Genomic DNA, 24,155 nt, shown 5'->3' on the forward strand with positions numbered 1-24,155 from the left:
ACAATAATATCAAATCTTTTAATTTTATTTAATGTTTTTTTGTTAATTTAAGTGTCTAGGAAAAGAGTAGCACTGAGTTTGGCAATGGTGTCCATTTTATGTTTTTCGAAAGAACTTATTGATGTACAATCTTGTACTTTTGAAATTGTGTGGTTTAACACATTAGGGTAGTAGCTGTTAAGTTGAATTTGGATAAAGCTTATGATTGACTTGAATAGGGATTTATTGGAAATACACCTGGGCCTTTTCAGCTTCCAAAAAACATTATCAACTTTATTATAAATATGGTATCTTCATTGACCTTTTAATTACATGTGATTTTTTTTCCTTATCATATTTCATCCCAATGAAAGGTATATGTTAAAGTGATCTACTATCACTTTATTTATTTATTTTATTCATCAATAGATTATTGATGATATTGGAGCAGGCCACTAAAGCTATCAAATCTTTCCTTTAAGTTAAGATTGTAAATTTTTGCAAGTCCTTTTTGTCAATTTCACCTTCCTTTTCTTTTGATATTTTGATAGTTGGGGCGAGAGAATTTGAATCCTGAATGTCTCATTTGAAAATATCAAGATGTGCCAACTGGTTGAGTTACAAGACTCTTGATCTTTTTTTTTTTTTTTCTTAGAACTAAGAGTAGAGATTGCCAAAATTTGAATAACATAATCCAGGAATTTCATGGAAATTCAGGACAAATCATAAGCAACCACAAATAAATCCAAAGTGCTTTTTTATTCCCTCAACACAAATAGGCACATATAGTAAATGATCATGGATCTACTCAATTTGTCACTATTAACAAAATATTTTGGTCAATCTTAATTTACGTGCAAAATCCTGAAAATTTTCCAAAATTCTTGTTTTCACACTAGGATCATGAGAATTCTAGATATGAATTAAATTATTCAATTCGAACATTGGACCACTTAATTTTCCGGTCCAAAGTTAAAGTGAGCAAAATGCCTTTAGTGGGCCAAACTCTAATTAACTAAGTTGACCAATGGTCAAACAAGCTCAAAAGCTACCTGAACACCGATTTCCATAATTTCATATCAAAGTACAATATTTTACCGAAGTTTGACCAAGGTCAACCTAAGTTTAAATGCAATTTGACCAAAATTTGATTGTTTGATTGGAATAAATTTATGTATGTGTGTGCGTGTGTGAGTATGAGGTCCTACCATATGACACTTTGAGAATTTTTTTCATTAGCATTTCATGCAAGCAAATGATTTAAAGACCTACTAAATTTTTATTGTTATTTTTTTTGTTAGGTTCTAAAATTTTAGAACAATTGGCAAACCATGAACACAAATTTTTCTAGATATGGATCTTAGATTCTATATATAGGGTATATTAGACAATACCCAAGGTACTGCAAGTCAGAATACAAGAATAAGGAAGATGCAGATTGAGGAATTTGAAACATGCAAGGCTTGACTGATCGAGAAGATAATTCGACTAATTGAACTATGAATCTGCAAAATTTAATTTCGGCCCAATAGCCCATTGGCTCATCAAGTGACTAGGGTTTCAGATCTACTTCATTAAGTATTTAAAGGAAACTCTAAGGCACGTTTTGTTGAGATTTTGGAGTTTCTCTTTTGAGATCCAAAAAGGTTCTGTGTTTTCTCCTTTCAAAGTCACTATCGGAAATCAATTTACATACTATTAGAACCGGTAGATTTGAAGTTGTTGCATACCAGTCATCAATGATGCTGGATCTAAACTTTCAATGGTGGTCTTGGAGTTATAGACATGAGGTCTATGTTGGAGATCTAAAGACGGGAACTAGAGGTTCATGTTGGAGCAAGTCCACATCAAAGAAGTCTGAAGGGTTCGAAGCTCAATTTCGTAACTGTAGTTAGATTTACTACGAATTGGTATTCTTGATTGTAAATCTCAATTTGATATAGTGGATTGTTCTCTTGGGATCGTTCCCTTCAAGTTTTTTTTACCTTGAAACTAGTTTGTTTCATTGGTTTTGCTGGATCATCACATCTTGTGTTATTTAGATTTTCGCTATACATGATATGTGTGATGAATGTTTAACCTAGATCTGAATAATTAACCTATGTAACTACTTGGCTAATAAATTAGGTTAAACATACTATGTTTTCAGGGGTCTAAAAACTAATATATTTATATTCAACAATAAATAGGTTTATGTCCTTAGTATTTAAATTTTAATCAAACTTTTGGGCAACCACTTAGCTCTATGTGGGTTTATATTTTGTAGGAAAGGTAAAAAAGAAGAAGAGAAACTCCAAAAAAAGAATAATAATAGTATTGTGCATCATTATACAATGGACTTAACATTACATATATCATTGTCATATAGTTCCATTCCCTTTTCCAACTTCTTGGACTCTTCTACTCCTAACTTCTACGTTTTCTAAAATGAAAAATTTTTCTCCATAAAATGAAAGATTTGCAAGTTGTAACACAGGTTTATTCCCCTACCATAGCAAATATTTTATATATTTTTGTTTCCTTTGTATTGAAAAATTAACCTTCTATACTTTGTCTTGCAATATTTTGGCTTCCCTTTCTGAAAGGTACATTATACATTTTGTTGTTTTGAAATATTTTGTGTAGATATATTATCACCCAATTTTGCCATATTGTTTGTGAAAGATAATCAATGGAAAAACAGAGGCAAAAGTTTTGAATTGTTCATCCACAAGAACATAACAGCATGTCTTCAAAAAATATTTCATTTAAAAAGATGTGTTTGCAAGCCCCAAATTGGTTGTTTCAAACAAGGACAAAGTCCTCTAATACTTTGAGTAGAGTATTTGAGGGAAAAAAAATAGTAGACAATGGAGGTGGTAAGGCTTGCACGTCAAAGGACTAGGAGGCATATGATGATATCAAGAAAAGGTTAATGGTCAAAAGATGTGTTCTATATACGTGGAATCCTTGATTATATTTGATTGTGGAAGTAGTAGGGGTAACAAGTCTAGTGACACACCACTTAATTGTGATCTGTGATACAGAGAGTTGTAAGAGAGCAGGACTTCACATGAAAATGCTATTGAATGGTTCTAGGAAAGTAGTTCATATGCTCCACGATTATGGCAAGCAACTCCACTTATAAATACTATTTCTCACTTGGTTGTTGGGCTCAATGGTGATGTTCCTACTACAACTACTGTGAAAAAATTTGAGTCATCTTCATTCTAAATTGTCCACAAATGTCAGTAATTAACTAGGGCAGGCAGACGCATCGGCATCTGCCTACGTCTAAGTTCGCAGGTACTAGCAGTCTAATACAAAATTTTGAGTTGTAGTTTTGTTTTGTTTTTTCTTGATGTTTTTGATATGGGAGATATGAAAAGAATCTGAATATTCTTCTAAAAATCACCAAAACCTAAGTTAATCACTCATCATAATTTAATTACCCACATGTTGCTAAGGAAACTACACAGTAGTTTCAGCAAATTATTACTTAGTACTCATGAGGAAGCTTAAGTACTTCATATTACAATACTTAGTACAAACCTTGTAATTTACTTTATAGTAGTACAAATTAATTACTTAGTCATCTAAACTTCCATGCATGAAGAAGTTGAAGATTTAGTTAAGACCTCAGTTAGGAAAGGTTCCAGGCTTGACCACCTTTCATACTGAATTTTTTAAGCTTTCCAAAGAACATGACAATGATGAGAATGAATTTTCCCTTCGTACTCCACCTTCCAACGAATCCATACCATGTGTCTACACAGAGGCTATCTGGTTTCAATTGCCGTTTGCAGCTGTATCCAGTGGTGAACCCAACATTCCCATATGCACTAAACGTAACCAGAGAATCTTAATTAGTTATTATATACAGCCTCTACAGGTGATCGAAAAAACAATTGAACTTCGTATATTGTTTGCTACAACTATAATTCCAAGGCCACTCTGTTTACCAAAGATTCCAATTCTACCTTCAATTTTTTTGCTGCTAAATTGTAAACTATACCCCCTAAAGTTTGGAGCGTTTAGATTTTACATTCTAAAATTTCAGAATTTAGACTTTACTTTTGAAATTTGGGGATATTTGGATTTTGCACCCTGAAATTTTAGAATTTAGATTTGATCCCCTAAAGTTCTATTTTGTTTGCATCAACAGCCCCTTCGTCCATATTTTATGCTAAGTACCACATAAAGGTGTCATGCATGTTTAGCTCATCCAATAAAATGATGCCACATCATTTTTATTATGCCATGCATAGCAAGTTTATATGGCACTTAACGGAAAATTTAGACGAAGCAACTACTGAAGTAAATGAAATAGAATTTTAGGGAATAAAATCCAAACTTTGAAACTTCAAGGAGTAAAAAATCCAAACATCCCCAAACTTTAGAGGTTAAAATCTAAATTCTGAAACTTTAGTGTGTGAAATTCAAACAGCGTCAAATTTCAAGAGGTAAAATCCAAATTTTGAAATTTCGAGGTGTAAAATTTAAAAAACCCTAAACTTTAAGGTATAGATTGTATAGTTTACAATTTAGACTCTTTTTTTTTTTTTTTTTTATAACATTTATGTTTCTCTAATACTTTGTCACGACAATTTTCTAATGTACTTTGTGACTCATCCGAATGATTACATGCATAAGATCAGAAGACATGATATAATAAGAGAATAGTAAAGAAAGTGGGGAAAGAAAAAAAAAAAAAAAACTAAAAAACTTATATACCTTATTACTTCTATGGTGACGTTCAAAACATTGAAGTTGAGGGGGTCTTCTTCCATTTTCTGTCTCTCTGTGATACATATGAGAATAATGAAAATGGCTAAATAGGAGAGTTGTGAGATGATTAGACACTCCATAAAAGTCTTCTTTCGATTTTGGCTTTGCTTCCCATTTTCTGGGAACTCCTCATGGACATGAACGTTTGGTGGAATGAACGTAGTATGTGGTGGGAGATACCTGTAAGATAAAAGTAAACTTAGCTGGTACCATATTAAAGGGTTTTTTTTTTTTTTTTTTTTGGAGTAAATTTAATTAAATTCATTCTTGCTGACTTGGTATGCATGTGTGAAGAAAATTATTTTCATCATGAATAGTCACTGAAGATACCCATGATATAATGCCCACATAAGTAACTCTGAAACAAATCTTTTCACTTAAACAATTATAAGTGGAAATAAAATAATTAATAATGCATGTTGGAGTCACTATTGAAACCCTACGGCATGGATAACAATTGTGGGGTCAAAACTCAAAAGCACAATTGCGAAGAGCCATAAGACTGACTTTAATAAAGTGGCAACTTATGCTTCGGAAACCTCAGCCCAAAAAACAACGAACATGACAGTGTCATTCCAAAAGGGATACTGATTAAGCAATTGTAGTTTGATCTTTGCTGTTAAAGTTTGATATTATTATAATTTGAATTTTGTTAGTGGATGTCAAAAAAACATATATTTATAAAATATTTTTAAAAGCTTTTTATGGATAGGAAAAAAAAAATATTTTATTTTTTTAATAGTATTTTATATTTTAATGTGGTAACTAATTAATATCAGAAAAAATATATAATAATTCAAAAGTACAATAAATGCGTAGTATCTCTTTACGAATAATGAAATCTAATATGAATTTAATTAGTAAGATTCATTATGATATGAGATGATAAAGTACACATTTATTGTATTCTTAAAGAATAATTACTATAATTTTTTTTTTTTTTTCCTGAGAAGAACTACAAAATTGATTTTGAGGGTAGGTGGTACAATAAACTTTTGTATAATTGTCAAATCTAATGAATGGAGATCATAATTTATAATCAAGTGGAATATTGGTTCTTTAGTCAAAACTGGCTTAGCCAATAAAAGTTATAAAATGGTATATGCCAAAACGTCTGGTGTGAGCGTGTGACTAGCCACTAAGAACCATTTCCTTGTAATCTCTTTTCTTATCCCAATCATGCATTTACAGTCTCTTAACTTTCTTACCCCAATCATGCATTTACAGTGACACTCTCTAGGCACAGAATATGATCTTCTCTATTTCACTTGAAATGGAGAGAGTCTATTTTACAGTCGAGATTATTTAATCTGAATTGTGAAATGAGTTCATTTCAAATGGAGAAGATGTCAATACCCTTGACATGGAAATAAAGAACAATTAGAGTAACCGAGATAGAATGTTAGACAGACTCACATACATCATTATGATGAAGAGAACCAGAATTGCTGAGGAGATGCTGGAGAGGTCAACTACTGATTCACCAGTATGCCGAGAGTTCACAGTTTGAAACAACGAACCAACGACTTTCTGATACAAATTCAGACCATCCATGACTTGTGAATTCCACTCCATGGAGCAAAACAGTATAAACTGTATCAATATGAATCCGAAAACAGTCATAGCTAGAAGCAAAGCGTGATGACCAGAGAGCAAATGACCATAGCCCATATCTCTGTAATTCATCAATATATATCTGAATTCCTCACGCTTGGTGGTTTTCTTTAAGACCCAGATCATGGCTAACAAGCATGGGGGGTACAAAGTGTTCCCCATAAGGATTTGTGGAATGAGAAGTAGTAGGAGACCTGAATTCTTCTTGAAAACTATCATGTTCTCATTTGTTGGGACAAAACCACAATTTGTGAAATTTGAAACAGTTGTGAAGACAGAAAAGGTCAGTGTTTCTAGGCCCTTGTCTTTGAGTACCTTCCTCGCACTCGGAAGAAGATTTACATACAATGAAACAAGACTATAACCAATTAGATGAACCACAAATAGATAACCCAAAACCACATATCCCAAAACCTTAATGGAGCTATAATTGAGACTACCATTCTCAATAATATTATTGATGTCTGGTTTCTCTTTTTCCACATCAAGTTCAATTTTATTGTAAGAATTAGTATGGTCGGGAAAATAGTGGCTGAGTTTAACACTGTTTTGGTCACTACTTGGACAATTTTTGAAGAACTTGGACCTTGTAAATTGGAGTCCAAGAAAGGAAGTGAATACCTCTCCACCAACGAACATTAAGATTGTCATAATAATGAGTTGGGTATTGGAAAAAACCTCCATTTCGATTGTTGACATGCTTGAAACTGTGGTGGCAGAGACGGACGTGAAGAACATGTCAAAGTCCTTAGGCCTAAACCAAGCAGTTCTTGGCTTTGAGACCATCAAAGCTAGATGACCAAAAAAAGAGACAATTATGAAGTAACTGAGCTGGATCCAAAAAGGGCTGACATGGAAGAGGAAGAAATGAAAAAGCGAGCGAATTTGACAAGAGAAGAATTGGTTGAAACAATAAAGTTTTTTGCGTGAAAAGCTAAAGAAAATCTCTAATTTCTGGCGAAAACAAGAAGAATTAATCATCTTTACTGAGGTAAGATTTGCATAACCATGCTTAAAGTGGATATATGGGGCTTATTTTTAAAGAGGCAGTACGTGCTGTACAAGCTCTACAATTTAGTGGGATACATGAGATTATTTATTCATCTAGCTAAAGCACTGAAATGACAATACGGTCCGTTTGGCTATTACTTATTTTGCTGAAAACTAAAAATTGAAAACACTGTAGCAAAATAAATTTTAAATATGTGAATAGTACCGCAGGACCCATTTTTAATAATAAAATCACTGAAAAGTTGCTGAATAGTACACTGGTGTGCACTGAACACTGACCGAAAGTCAAAAAACATGGCTAACCAAGAATAAAATAAAAATAAAAAAGAGGCAAAACGCACAAATTGAAAATGCAGACGCACAAAAACACTGTATCCAAACCGGGCTTACATAAAAAGGAACCTACGGCAACATAATTATTTTTTCTCTGCTGAAGGATATGTTGAGAAAAAAAAAACATATGAGAAAATTATTTTGTTATAATAATATGGTTAAATGATTAAATTCGCAATTTTGTTGATAATTTACCAGTTAAGTATTATTCTAATAATTATCAATTTAGTTTCTAAAATTTTATTTATTGTTAATGTAATTGTTTGACTCGCATTCTTTAATCTTACTCTTGATAAATGTTAGTTCATGTGCAAGGATCGTGAGACACATTATTTAATAACGAAAGTTATGAATACCATACTGGTTGATCATATGGTCAGAATTTATTTTATTATCAGTCATTCTTATATATTTGTCAATTTTTTTAGACAAGTAGATAGAGAGAATGGAGAGTAATCTGTCCTTATTTTTTCGATTTGTGCCCTTTTTTTTTTTTTTTAGTGATAGGCCAAGAATGTATTGACCACTTGTGATAAATTAACCAATTAATTAGCCAAGTTAATTAATTAAATCAATTAACATGCAATACGCGTGGTAGCACAAACAAATAACCAAATAACTAAATGCAGCAAAAAAAATAAATTTGACACAGTGATTTGTTTACGAATAGGGAAAAACTCTAAGGCAAAAAATCAGTTGGGTGAATTTAAGGTCACCACTCACGAGAATCCACTATTATCAAAACAAGCGGTTATAAGTAAAGGAATCTCAATACCTTATACCAACTTACAGTTGAACTCTTAATTAACCCAATACATAATTGGACTTGTTTTGTAGTGACAATCTCTCTTTTTCAATGCATGGCTCCTAATACATGACTAACCAATCGATGCACGGATCCAATTATGTGACTAACACACCAACTTGAGAAAGATGTTAGCTGCAAAATTCTTCAGTTCATCCACACGAAGAAGATAAAAAAACTCCTTAGTTACAAAACCCTACGATGTACAAATGCAGCAACTTCTTCAAAAGAAAGATGAATTACGGCATATGTCTCCGGTCGCAGTATGCTTGAATAAAAATCCTTTGCATCATCTGAGATAGCCCTTAAATAATTCTTATATATGTTTAGGGTTATGAGAAAATAAAGCCTAAACACATACACATGGATATGTGTGAAATCAAATCTAAAAAACTGATTTTCGTAATTCTTGATAGATAAAGCTGTTGAGCGTGTAAGGTTGAATTTAATCAACTATTTTGTTGGCTTTATTTCGTGCCAATTGGCTTGTAATTCCACATTTAGAAACCCTGTATTTAGGTGGGAATCATGTAAAGGTAGTGAGTGAGAGAGCGTGAAGAAAAGTTCAAGATTATGCACTTAGCAAAGGACTCGCAACTAGATCTCGCGGCTTGCAAGTCGCCAAAGGATGCACACGAGTGAAGCATGCAGAGGAGCTGAACAGTCACACCAGCTAGAGCACTACAAGACAAAAAGTCCATTCTGGCCATTCAGTTAGCTCGCGGCTTGGAATTACGACTCAGTCAAGTCGCGAGGCCAAGTCACAAGTCCACTCTATTTGGGAAAAGCTGACTCTTCGCATTCCAAATACACACCAGTATAAATACCCCTTATACCCACGAAATGTAGAGAGCTTCCAGAAAGAATTTTGAGAGAATTTTATTTGGTTTAGATTATTTATCAATTCTGTTCTAAGCTTATGTTCATATTCCACACATACATTGTTTGATAATAAGCTTGAATTGGTTATTTGTAATTTGGGGGTCTAAACGTTTATAATGTTTTATACACTATTTGAACATTCAATTGGTATTAGAGTGGGTGCACTTGTTGTGGTTTAATTACCTTAGTGCGATCCTTGACCCCGTTTAAGATGGACTAGTCTCAATATCTAAATGTTCCACCATATTTTGATGGTAGCAACTATGCCTTTTGGAAAGTTAGGATGAGGGCATTTGTGTTCAATGGATGAAACCGTTTAGGATGCGGTGGATATTGGATGGACTAGGCTAGAGGCTGCTAAATCCACGTGGGATAAGGCAGCCCTCGCAGCGTCTAATGCAAATAGCAAAGCACTTAACGCTATTTTTTGTGGTGTATCTCCAAATGAGTTCCACAGGATATCTCACATTTCCATTGCCAAGGAGGCATGACAGATATTGGAGACCACGTATGAAGGAACGAAGAAAGTGAAAGATACTAAGTTGCAGATGCTGACCACCCGGTTTGAGGAGCTGAAAATGAGTAAGGACGAATCATTTGACTCTTTCTATAGCAAGCTGAATGAGGTGGTCATTGGCAAGTTCAACTTGGGTGAGAAAACAGAGGACTCAAAGATAGTGAGGAAAATCCTCCGATCATTGCTAGAGAGCTTCCGTGCAAAGATTACAACAATTGAAGAGAGCAAGGACCTTGATGATATCAAAATTCAAGAACTGATTAGCTCACTTCAAACATATGAGCTGTCATTGCCATCCCAAAGGAAGAGAAAATAACTTGCTCTTAAGACAATTAATGAAAGGGTAGAAGCTCACGACTCATCGGATGAGGATGTTGTCGAGAAAGATGTTACTTACCTTGTAAAAAATTTCTGAAAATTTTTGAAGTTCAAGAACAATGGAAAATTTGGTGATAAAGGGAAATTTTCAAGTTCCAAAAAGGAGAAAAAGGACTTCAAAAGGAAAGATGGAAAGGAGTCTCAATCCACTCAAGGAGTCACTTGTTTCGAATGCAATGAACATGGCCATTTCAAGAAGGAATGTCCTAATTATTTGAGAATGAAGGGCAAGTGTATGCCAACACTCTTATTGACTCAGACTCTTCCAATTCTAATTCAGAGGAAAGCTATGATGGAGAAGGAAATTACTCCGCTTTTATGACTATTGATCATGTTGAGTCTTTGGAGGACTTAAATTTGCTTGTAGAAGAGCTTGGGAAGCATAGTGATGAGGAATCAATGGGAGTTGTGGAAGAATCGGATGTTGAAGAAGATGAAAGTATAGCAAGTCTTCAAGAAAACTACAATTCCCTCCTTAAGAAGTCAGGAGAATATGCAAGGGTGGCCAAGGTAGCCATTAAAAAGATGAAAAAGGCAAAGGAGGACTATAGAAGTCTCCTAGTGCAATATATGGAGCCCAAATGTGAAATAGAGACGCTAAATGGAGAGCTAACTGAAGCTTACTCAAAGATAAAATTTCTTGAGCTTGAGGTAGTTCAAGCAAATGCCAAAGTAGAGAGAGTTTCCTCCAAGAAGCTAGATGAAGTCCTTCTTATCAAAAACCTTTCTCCGATAGAACCGAATTGGGATATACCGGAGAGAGTAGTTCAACTGTGAATATGTCCAAGGAAGTAAAGTTTGTGAAAGCAAAAAAACCAGTTGTAGTTGCCCCTACTACTAAGAAAGTAAAGGTGGAGAAGAAGAAGAATGTGGCTAACCAACGGGTGTTGAATAAGCCCCATAATCAATCAGATGTCAAACCTGAAGCTAAAAGGAAATCACTTCCAAAATCATAAAGAGGTCTGAGAACTAACCATGTCTACCATCACTGTGGACTTCAAGGGCACACCAGACCAAATTGTCATAAGCTTAGTGCATTGAAGAATGCAAGGGATCAAAGGATAAGAGGACCAAGAGATGACAAAAGGAATTGGGCTGTTGGACATCCAAGAGGTCGAGATGGTGATTCCGGAGTGATAGATGTGATGAAGATGATTGATGCATTCACCACCTGCTTATCAAGCTTCACCAGAAGGTTTGAAAGACCTAACACTCGTACCCAATCCTATAGGGATATCACCCCAAACAGTGACGTGTGGGTGAAAAAGGGTACTTATGCATAAGTATTACAACATGTCCATGCATCAATACTTCCTATGCTTTGTGACTATGCTTGGTTGTGTGCTTTTTGCTAGCTTGAGTTGAAAATTGTTTGTTTGTTTGCATTTGTTTTAAATGTTTTTACATTGTTGTTTTTTATCAATCTTTTCTTGCTTTTATGTCAAAAATCCAAAAACACATAAAAAGTAGAAAATTCAAAAAGTTTGATCGACATTATTGTGTTTTGTCACAAACATATTTTGCCTTGTACATTTGTACTAATGGCCTTGTGCATTTACGAGCGGAGCTTGTTCCATATGCACTTATATCATTGTGGGAAATCTCTTGACATCTATGTGATTGTTGTAAAGAGATCTTCAAACTTGTCATGAATGATTAATTAATGGTTTTGTTGATCTTGAGACATGTATAGATTTGTGCCTATATATCTTATAACTCTTTTATTTTATTATTTTTGTTTAAAGAGCTCAACAAATGCAAATCTCCAAATGAAAAGAGATAATGAGCTACAAAAGCTTGTCGCACATACTAGTATTTGACTAGGAAAAAGGTAAAGCGACTTAAAATAAAATGTATGATGCCCAAAAAGCCAAAAGCTTACACATCAAATTGAAATATTAAAAGTTTCAGGCATTGATCTCAAAATGAGATGTGATGATTCAAAAAGATCAAATGATATGATGCATATGGAGCCAAATGAAAAGCTTTAAAGTTATGTTATCAAGTTATGTGGGAGGTCATATATGCATATTTCTATAATTGAGATGGGTCACTCTATCTAGTGCTAATTGTATATGTCTTAGTTGAATTGATCATTGAAGCTTCACATTAGACTAAGGACTATCTCATTTTTTATACCCACACACATCACACATGTCTATGTTCAAAGAATGCCATATTAATTTGTGTGATTGTACTTGATTAAATGTGTTTCACATACTCAATTTTTGTTGATCAAACACAAAAAAAAAAATTTGAGTGTTTTAATTGTTTTTGGAAAGTGTTTTATTTTTTTTGCAAAAATGTCAAAATTTCAAAAATAGTGTTGCCCTGTTCTAGTGACTTGGTCGCGGGTATGACCAATCGCATGCCCCCAGTCATAAGCTTACTCAGTAGGTTTATGTGACTCATTGACGAGTCAATGTCCCAATCGCAAAAAATACTTAGAAAAATTTTCAAAATTTGGGTTTTGGATGTTCTCGCGACTCGATTTGGCGACTTGTTCGCAGATGGAAGCTTCAGTCACATGGTTATACAAAAGTTTTTACGGCTCCCTTCGCGACTTCCTCACGAGTGGACCTTCCATTCGTGAAAAACACTTAGATAGATTTTTTCAAAATTTTGGCTCTAAGGTGTTTGGCAACTTGTACGCGACTTGGTTTAGTCACAAAAAACGCGTGTTTTGCGCTTTAAGGACAATTTTTAAAACTTTTCAGTTTTCTCTTGAACTTTTGTGACTATTCATTGTCTTCCTGTTTATACTTCTCCCAAACTCACTATGTCACTCTCAAAGAACCACCATTGTTGTTCATCATTTCTCTTCAATCTTAAAGAAAAAGGTATGGGTTTTCTTATTCTCACTAAGTATTTCATGTTTCTTACCTTGATTTCTTTGATTTGTGAGTTAATGTTGAGTTTTGAAAATCCTAAGTTTCGAATATGGGTTGGGCTTCTTTGACTGAGGTTATTAAATGTATTTTGTTGTCATTGAGAATATGTTACTTGTTATACGTGTTTTTGTGTATGCTTCTCATTTTTGAGTAGTATATCATTTCTGTGTTGTACTGTGCATTTCATGCTTGTTGTAAAATGTCACAATGACAGTTACTTGTGACTCTATGGTGTTCATTGATTACATTTCACTTAGTTGTGCCTGCATATTCATCATATTTGCACACCACATGCACAAGTGTTACACATGTTAATTTACTGTTAACTTGGTTCATGTACTGTGGTTGAGTGATATTTCTTTCTAAATATCAATATGCACTTATTTCTTTGACTAACTTGGATTTAATCAAGTTGATGTTTGTGTCTTGTGGTTCTGCACTTGGTTCTCTACTGTGTATATGTTCTTTTGCAGATGTCTCAATGTTCCTCTCGAGGAAAAGAGCTTGTGACTAATGTTCCATCATCCCTTGTTTCGAAAAGGATTCACCGTTCGGCTTAAGACTCAAACAGTGAGAGATTCAAGGCTCCTCTCGATTCACAAACACATTCCAGCATTTTTGTGAAAGCTCCTACTATGGTGGAACGAGTGGTCAAATTTGATTCCTTGAGAATTACATTTATTCCTAGGATATTTGTAGCAAAAGATTGGGCTGATCTATTTGGGAATTTCAAGGACTCGATTGATGAATTGGTAAAGGAATTCTATTCAAATGCTCGATATACCGGAGTTGAAGTGTTGGGTACAAGGAAAAGAGTTCACCATCAATCCAAACTACATTGCAAAGGTTCTTCACATTACTAGACCGATAAATGTAGACCTCACTCCGTATGATGAATGACAGCTTCTGGTACAAGACATTCTTCAAGTTCTCGGGCCTGATCATGAGGTCTCAAGCAAAGGCACATCTATAGGCACTACAAAGTTTTCACCTGAACTGATGACTCTTAAATTGATCATGTTCTTCAACCTCTACCCACTCTCAAACACCGCTTTCATCAACCTTGGAAGAGCGCAATTTCTATGTGATATCATTACTGGAGTTCCAATTGACATTTATGCCCACATTTTTCAAATGATTGGGAAAACAGTAGCTCGATCGACTGCACAAACATGCCTCCCTTTCTATAGTCTTCTTATGAAGATCATGGTCCTTGAAGGTGTTCGTCCCCCAACAGATGGAAAAATACTGCCATGTCTTCGACCATTATCCATGATATCTCTTCAAGCAAGTGAGAGTCACTCCTCTAAAGAGTGAACCCTTCCTTCATGCCATTTCATCCGATCATGGCTCCGCTACACCTGTGCATACTGGGACTGCTTCTCCCACTACTCTTGTGCTACAGACAACTAGCACTCAGCATGAACAATCTAGCCATCAAGATGACAGGTTAGGTGCCTTGTTTGCAAGTTTAAATCAGCATATTGCCGAGTTTGAAAAAGTTCTCTTCTCCACCAACAATCAAGTTCAAATGCGTCTCACAACCATTGAGACATAGTTAGATGCTATTCAACAAAAACTGAAGGACAGCCTTTAGCTATTCATGCCAAAAAGGGGGAGAAATAGCATACAGTAAAGGGAAGAGCCACACAAGAAAAAGGAAATGTGCATAGTGACACGGGAAGCAAGAGGAAGCTGATACATACACTCATACATACTTTTGGATAGCTTAACAAACTTTTGTTACTTTTGTTTTTCTAGTCTAGTTTATAGCTATTTGATTACAATTTTTATAAACTCTTGGATATGATTTTAGTGCTTATGTGGATATGGTATTAGTGTTTGCGGTTAAAAGCTTTTGGTACATTGGTTTATATATATATATATATAAGACGATATTCAGTATTTAATTTGTACCCTTGCTTTGTAGCGTAGTACTTGTTGATTAATGTTTTGCATTTTCTTTAAGTACATCACTCTTGTGCCCTTTGTTGGATTTTATATCCTTAATGCAATTACCTTGAGTTGTTGCATTGGTTGAGTATTGGACATGCAAATGATACTTTGCGTTGAGCTTATTAGCTTGCATGTCCGGATGTTCATTTCTTATGTAAATGACCATTGTGGTCACTATTTTATAGTGATTGCTCGTTTTTGGTCAAGCCATGATTTATTGCTTAATTTCATTTTGCTTGATCGCATTGTGCTTGCTCCATATGCATTATAAGTTTTCTGCATACAATGATCATATTGTGTTGTTGTTTTTCAGGAGATACTTATACTTATGGTTCAAAAGCTACACAAATTCTAGAGTTAGATGTGAGTGAGTTTTGTTCAACTGTTCCCAACTCATATGTTAAGTCTAGAGTTTGTTTTAGGGTTTTGTCATGGAATAGCCAAAGGAGGAGATTGTAAGATTGAATTTAATCAATCATTTTGTTGGCTTTATTCCGTGCCAATTTGCTTGTAATTTAGGATTTAGAAACTCTGTATTTAGGTGGGAATCATGTAAAAATAGTGTGTGAGAAAGTGTGAAAAAAAGTTCAAGATTGTACACTTAGCAAGGGACTAGCGACTAGATCTCGTGGCTTGCAAGTCACCAAAGGATGCACACGAGTGAAGCGTGCAGAATAGCTGAACAGTCACACCAGCTAGAGCACTACAAGACAAAAAGTCTAGTTTGGCCATTCAGTTAGCTTGCGGCTTGGACTTGCGACTCAGTCAAGTCACGAGGCCAAGTCACCAGTCCACTCTGTTTGGGAAAAATTGACTCTTCACATTCCAAATACATACCAGTATAAATATCCCTTATACCCACGAAATATAGAGAGCTTCCAGAGAGAATTTTGAGAGAAAAATCCTAGAGAAAAACAAGATTGATTCATCCACAATCTTTATATTTTAATTCCCCAAATTCCTCTACTCTCACCCTCTCCATTGTTACATCCTTGAGAGATTCATTAGCCAAATCCTTTTTTCACCATACCAATATTTGTGAGAAGGCTTTTGGGTGCTTGGGAAGCAGTTAGGAAATGACCAATTGATATTGGTTGATGTTATGGGTTATAGCGAAATCCAGTAAGCTAGAGAAGACAAAGGTTCGGCGCAACCTCGTTGGAGTAGGAGTTTGGAGGGCTTAGGTACACTGGGTAGATTAGGCTTGGAGGGTCATCTGCTGTTCAAGTATCCCAACTTGATTCTCTAGTGGATTATTGACCGCTTGGAGGGCGGTGGAAAGGTTTAACGCCGACGGCTTCGGTTTCCTCTTCAATAACACATCGCTATGTTGTCCTTGTGTTTGTATATCTCTTCCCTTAATCTTTGCCATTTAATTTCTACTGTGGATGTGATTTTATTTGGTTTAGATTGTTTATCAATTATGTTCTAAGCTTATGTTCATATTCCGCACATACATTGTTTGACAATAAGCTTGAATTGGTTATTTGTAATTTGGGAGTCTAAACGTTCATAGAGTTTTATATACTATTTGAACATTCAAAACTTATCTGTCGAGCTTCACATTTTAAACCTCGATAGATACATTTGTCGAGCTATCTGTCGAGTTTTAAAATATAACACTTCTTCATTTGATTCTTGGATAAATTTGCATGGCTTTAATACTTGAACTTGAACTCTTGTTCCTTGAAGTATTAAACATATCATAGATCTACCAAATTACAAGTAAAGTGTGTTTTGTTAAAGGATTAGTCAATTCTAAATGACATATATTCTTAACATGATCTACATATGTCCTAATATTTAGACTAACATATGCTGTTGGATAATTGGCCTCCTGGTATAACACTGCCAAATGACGAAAGTTGCCAACATTTTTCTTCTTCCACATCACACACAGCCCTTTCCCAACTTCTTCTTCTTTCAACCTTTCTTTAGATTTCTTGTTTTGTCCCACTTTCTTGGTTTTTCTGCAGCCAACTACTTCCAGACGTTCTTAGCTTCTTTGCATATCTTGTTTTGTCCACCGAGCAATTTTTCCCCTTGTTTATCCCCACATTCCCAATTAATTTAAGATTATAACACTTTCTCTTTATATTAATGTCAACCCTATTAATTAAATTGATGGTGAGAATGCTAAATAATTTCTGCAAATTTAACCAATTATTAATCTATCCAATATGACATTATTGCACCACCATAATAATAATAATAAAATTCTCACATGACACTTTAGTTTGAAATAAAATTTTCGAGGGCTAAGTCATTGGCCCAGAATTGACTAGTGTTTTTTTTTTTTTTTTTTTTAAGTGTTGAAATATGTAAACCTCGCATTGGGTCAATATAATATGCTAGACATAGACTTTGGAAATTCAAATTTTTTTATAAAAAATATGTGACCTCTAAGAAAATATATAAGTTCATGTATGTACACATGCTAATAAATATATAGCAGTTTGTATTTCTGAAGCATTACACCAGTCTTGATCAATAAAAATGTATTCATTCCTTTGAGCAAACCTTTTATTTATATATATATATATATATATATATATATAAAAGATAGAAAATTTACTCTAATATAATTTAAGTGTATATGTGTGTAAAGCTCCTTCCTAGAGACTTGAACTTCAGCCTTACTGCTTTCTCACACCCTACAAGCACTTATACTTGTGAGTGACCATCGCACCAAGAATACATGATAGTATTCCTTTGAGCAAACTTAAAAAACCCCAGTACAGTATTTTAGCTTTTGTATTAAAGTATAAGGTAACAATAAGATAGTCAAATCATTAGGGATGGAACTATATATATATGAGAGTTTGATCCAAAATTTTTTATTTAAACCCCTTTAAATTGAAAGCTAGCTAAAAAATAAAAGTCAGTTGACCTTTGAACCCATATTAATTTGTGATTGGCATAACACTTTAAGTTTTGTTGGCATACAGCTTGGCTCCACCTAAATGAATTTTTTATACTTCGCCCATAAATCTAGTGCTGAACACAAGATGAATAAGGATTTATACTTCTCCAACTTATCCCCTTTTTTTTTATACGAGAGAGAGAGAGAACTTTTTAATGAGAGCCAAAATGATGAAAAGTAAACACTTTTATACCAACGCATCACAAAATTATGGATTCCTTTTTTTTTTTTTTTTTTTTTTTTTTTTTTTTTTTAGTCATGAAATGTTATTCTTTGTACTAAACGACATCATTTATATCACATGACATTTAATAGAAGTAGGGTTAATAAATATGGCCAGAAAAAATAAATTATCAAAACATAATAGCTTCAAAAATTAAATGAAATAAATTAAAATTTCAAAAGCCAAATTTCCAAAAAATAAAACTTAGTACATAAATATATTTTAGCCTAAAATTTTCGGATGTGGACAAATTGGGTTAGGGTAGGGTTGCAGTAGGGATGTAACTCACCTTTGCAGTTTGCAGCTATAAATTGCAACCCTATTTTGCATGCATGAATCTATCCCACGTAATTATCACATCTAAGCACAGATCCTTCTAGTTAAGGGGAAATTCTAGGCAAAGTCCCTTAGATTAGTTTCTCTACTTTTATTTAAAAGAAAAACCTTTATCATGGAAACTAAAGATCAAGTAAGTCGTACCCACCTTCTTGATTGACTATATTTGAGTCCTTGGATTACTTAGGCATTATACTTGGATTAGAATTAGGTGCAATAGCATTGCACCTTGCAATGTCCTTTAAATGAGTTAAATCAAAAGTTAAAAAGTTAGCTTTTGATATCAACTATTGGATCAAGAAAATTAAAAAAGTAAAAAAAATAATAGGTAAAAAATATTTTAAAAGTTGAAATTTTGTGTGGGAGATTAGCTATTGCACTGGATCTCAAATATTGTACTTTTGGATCACTAAATTGGAGAAGCATGGTGACAAAATCAATGACTGTCATTGCATGTGTAAAACACATAGGGCGTAGGATGAAAAACATTTCCCCTTCATTTTTATTTTTTTAATAGAAACTTTCCCCTTCATGTGCTATATGTAGGTAATAAAAGTTTATATATTGACTTGTCGCAGTAAAAAAAAAAATCTCAAAAATGGCAATGACTTCTGAGTCATGTAAAATTGATGTTGATGGTGAATGTCGACACTTCCCATGCAAATCCCACTTACTCAAGTTGTTTCCTAATTTCCTCCACTTTGAGCACCTAAGCGAGCAAGCAATTCTTCAACGACGGAGAACTTCTTTTCGGTTAGTGCACTTAACTTCACTTCACGCATGGGTTTTATTCATCATTGGTCCAACAGACCACCTTCTTTTTTTATTTATATATACCAATCTTTCTTAAGGTTGGTAACATATTCTTGAATTTTTTTTCTAAATAACAATAAATACTAAAAAATTTAGTTAGTTGTCACGTTTCAAAACAATGTTAAAAACTAGCATCTCGAGTGTCTAAAACTCGAGTTCCAAGATAAAACTCAAGTTTTTCAGTCTCGATTTGTAAGCAGATGGGTCTGATGTGGAAAAAAAATCCATGCGGAAATCGAGTTTTAAAGACTTGATATCTATAAATTGCATAAAAACGCCGCTATAGGACTTTAAAAAGTCACTATAGGGCTTAAAAACGTCACTATAGGACTCCCAAAACCTGGTATGGGCTGATAACACTTATAAAAAAAAATTTCAAGAAAACACCGCTATATGGGTTTAAAACGTCACTATAGGACTTAAAAACGCCACTATAGGGGAAATTTTTTTTGCATGGAACTCGAGTCTTAAAGACTCGAGATCTATGTGACATTTTCAGTCCAAATCGTTTAGCCAAACACTCGCAAAGCGAGTCTTTAGGACTCGGGTTTTAATATGGATCTCGAGTTTCTAAAACTCGAGATGTTATTTTCCTTAAAACTTTGAAACGTTGCCTAACTTACTACATACTTGCCTATCACACTGCTACTCTGCCCATTCCCTCCATATTCTTTACTCCATTTCAATCGATTTGCTTGAATCAAAAACCTTATAACTCAACTAATTGGTATTTCTTGATGTTTTCAATAGAAATATCTAGGATTCAAATCTCTCAATTTCCCAACTATCAAATTTATAAAATAATAATAATAATAATAATAAAATAATAAAAAAAGAGTCGTATAACAATATCGTAGCAATAGGGTTGTGTTGTGCAAGCTATATGTATGCAGAGCTTTATTCTTTACAAGCAGGCTTGCATATAGAATGTATCGGATCCAAGAAAATCACATGCAGAAATTGGATTGTTTGCTTGATAGAAGTCATTTCCACAAATACTAGTAGTTGAAGGCACTTTAAACCTCTTGAAACATAGGAATTCTTACTTATATGAAGCTATGTATAGACTAATGCATCTGAAAGATGTGAGCTAACTCGATCGCCATTATAAGGTCTGCCAGTGCATGTACGTGTGTTCATCTTAATTATGAGCTTGAAAAATTGCACCATGTATCCCCATATTGCTGGAAATAGATTATTGCAAACCTCTGACTTGTTAGAATTTCCTGTAAAGAACTAATAGTCAACTACGGCTGCTTTTTTACCCTTAAGAAACAAGAAATTGACTTTAGTTATTATTGTCAGGAAGTAATTTTAGGTTTATTTGGTTTAAATATAATATGATTTCTGATACATCTCCAACAAATAATTAGGTCCAGGAACTTAAGCCATTAACGACCTCATTCATTTGTGGCTATCATCATACATGACCTCGTTCATATTTGTAAATAAATCAATGCTCACACACCCCCTAAATTTTGAGATAGTGGCCAAAATACCCCCTGAACTTTTAATTTGGCCAATTCACTCCACAAACTTTATACGCTTGTCAAATCAATTAGTTTGGTGTTAAAAAAACTAACAGAAACTCTATCTCATGTGAGAGACACGTGAGCATAAAAATGACCAAGGGAGTATGGATCAATCCAATTGAGATGGAGATAGAAAGCTTTAGAGATTGTAGAACCAGAAGCCTAGAACCACGTGTCTCTCTCATTCTTTTCCGTTGTTTTGTTCTCTGCTATTTTGTTTGTTTCATTATATTGTTTCTGTTTGGCTATTGGCAAATATTTTTTTCACATTTGTCTTTTCTTGGGAAAGTTTTTCTCTAACGGTGGTTGTTGAATATGTTGGGAATTAACAAGTTTTAAACCCAAGTTGTTAATTAGATATATTATGAATAACCTTTGGTTAAACAAAAAAATATCAATATCACGTCAAAAACATGCACAACGGAATAGTAAATAGGAAAAGATATAATAACCTAAGAAAACCAATTAAACAAAAAAATTTCACAGTAAAAAACCTAGGGGAAAACCTTTCCAAAAAGCAATCCACTATAATAAAGAGAAGTTTCAAATATAATACAAAGCCTTTGTCCCTAAACTCTATAATGCTAGTAGATGAACTTACAGCAGAAATCTTTTACTGCTTCAGAACCTTTCAACTCTTCAATATATGAACTCTTCACCCACAATCACAATTGGAACCTCTAACTGACTTCAAGAACCTGTTGAAGGTTTTCCTCACAGTAGCAAGTTTATGGTGGTTGCTATGACTTCAACTTCTTCACCAATGGAATCTTCAGATCTACTTTGAAACTCTTTAGTTTGGTGAAATAGAGAAAACTTGGTTACAAAACCCTAGCCACATAAACGAAGTGTTTCTCTCTCTAAAAAAACCTCTAATAGATGACTTATTATGTCCTTTAAATACTGGTTCAAACGTATCTCAATTCGAGCTTCAAAGGAATAAGTTATGGGCTTTTTTGCGTTGCTGATTTGTGAAGCTCAATCTATTAAGCTGCTATCGAGCTTCTATCGAGAATAAAATCTTGATCTACCGAGCTGCTATCAAGGAGACAGTTAGCTTCAGCTTCTATAGAGCTGCTATCGAGGTACATGCTGAAAATGTGTTTTTCTTAAGCAAACTTTGTGTCTTCAACTTTGTCTTCAATTACAATTCTAAGACACATCAAAACTCAATAAAAGACACATAATTTGGCATGGTTCTACAATACCAAAACACATGAACCTAACAATCTCCCCCTTTGTCAATCCATGACAAAACCTCAACCACAAAAGTAAGCCTAATACAATAATAACCCGAATACAATGAATGAACCATATTCAAATACACTAGCCTATATAAAAACAATTAGTCCTGAGAAACCTTAGCAAAAACTAGGATTGACTATTTTGATTGGCTTCATACCTGTCTTTCTTGAAAACACTTAACAAACATGTTATGTGCAAGGAAGATGATTTCGTACCGTACCGGCCAATACCGCCGGTATTTTCCGTTCCGATAGGTCGGCCGGTACAAAAACGTAGTGATTTCGTTCTGGATCAAATACCAGTCACACTGGGATCATTTCAGCCGTAACGGGGTAAATATTGGATTCTGGCCAGTTAATGGATACCGGCCGGTACTAAACTTGACCCAAAAACGCCATCTAATCTACTGGTTTTCTCCTCTTCACACCGAATGGGCTCTCTCCAGCCTTTTTCCCTTTACGACATTGATTTTTTCGACTTAACACTAGGACGATATTGCTGACTGGAGGTGAATGGTGGCACCATCGATTCGTTAACATTGCAAAATGGGGCTTAAAGCTTAGAGTAATAGATAAAGAAAGAGTGGCTAAAACTAAAAGCTTTAACTTGAACACAAAGATAGAGAGTGTGTGTTTTGAGAGCTGAAAATGTGAAGTGGGAAGTATACAAGCAATAATAGTTGAACATAGAAAAACTTGATAAACTTTGGAAGTCGTGATGACAGGTTGGCTCTTCTTCTTTTTTTCCTTAGTTTTTGTGAGTTCCAATGGCAGAATAGGTAGCTTTTTAAATTTTTATTTTTTAGGTTTACCATTACCACCCACAAGCAGTATCTCATATCTCATTACCACCCACAAGCTTTTCTAATATTATAATATTTTTGTACTAACGATAAACCCGAAACGGTACATCGGTATTGACCGGTATCCTAAATATATCATACTGCTGGCCAAACCAGTACAGCCTCCGGTACAATATTGACTCCCTTGGTTATGCTTATGCACACCATGTGGAAAACAATGACAGATAATATATAAGTAAATTGTGTTTTGTCATTAGAAATGTCAATTACATAAAAATATGAACCTAACAGAATACAAACATGCATACATACATACATACATACATATATATATATATATATATATATATATATAACAAAGAGGTTTTTGAGAGAAACAATGGAAGGGAATAAGAAAACGGCGTCATCTTCTTCCTTGACTTCTGAACTCTTTAGGTCCAAAGAATCTTCTTCATCATTTGGGATTTTTGAGTCAATCTTTGTGCCTTTAACCAAGGTATTGGTTTTATTCTCAATTCATCTTTGTTGTTTTAAGCTAATGTATAGAATCTATAAATATGAGATGTATTTTCTTCGATTGTTTCGATTTGATTTTCATTGCCTTTATTGTGTTATGTTCGTCTGTTTTCTGCATTTTATGGTATTGGTACCAATTTTGTTTTTACAGCGGAAGCCTTCTACAATTTGTCTATCTCTCTCTCTAAAGCTTTCTCTCTCCATCTCAATTGAATTGATTCATACTCCCTTGTCATTTTATGTTCAGGTGAGTTTCTTTTAGTTTTTTAACACCAAACTAACAAATGCATTAATTTGGCAATTGTATAAAGTTTTTGGAGTAAATTGGCCAAATTAAAAGTTCAGGGGTATCTTGGCCACTACCTCAAAGTTCAAGGGATATATAAGCATTTTTCCCTATTTCAAGAATATAATAATATATGTGATAGTGATACTCCCTTATGTCATATATAATTAATATTGAATTACACTAATTAAATTCATGGCAAGGTCCAACGTGACGTGATACACTCCTTTTATTAATCAATGCAATACCTACTATCTTACTTTTTGTTAAAGACTTTCCTCAAAAAAAAAAAAAAAAAAAAAAAAAAAAAATTTGTTAAAGACCTTATTTCACCTTTTTATTTTAT

The 24,155-nt window shown here is 34.0% G+C and overlaps 2 protein-coding genes across 12 annotated transcripts in view; both read right to left on the reverse strand.

Annotated features, from left to right (window-relative positions):
• LOC126705755 (galacturonokinase) overlaps positions 1–24,155 on the reverse strand; it is an 85,606-nt gene that overhangs the window by 16,849 nt on the left and 44,602 nt on the right. The gene's annotated exons all lie outside the window — the stretch shown is intronic.
• LOC126705753 (sodium transporter HKT1-like) lies at positions 3,441–7,411 on the reverse strand. The gene is made up of 3 exons (XM_050404933.1): positions 6,167–7,411; positions 4,693–4,926; positions 3,441–3,800 (listed from the first exon to the last, which is right to left on the reverse strand). Exons 1-3 carry the CDS (start codon positions 7,339–7,341, stop codon positions 3,602–3,604), a joined length of 1,608 nt encoding a protein of 535 aa, XP_050260890.1. The 5' UTR covers positions 7,342–7,411; the 3' UTR covers positions 3,441–3,601.

The sequence above is a fragment of the Quercus robur genome, chromosome 11, assembly GCF_932294415.1.
Source record: "Quercus robur chromosome 11, dhQueRobu3.1, whole genome shotgun sequence".
Classification (NCBI taxonomy): Eukaryota; Viridiplantae; Streptophyta; class Magnoliopsida; order Fagales; family Fagaceae; genus Quercus; species Quercus robur.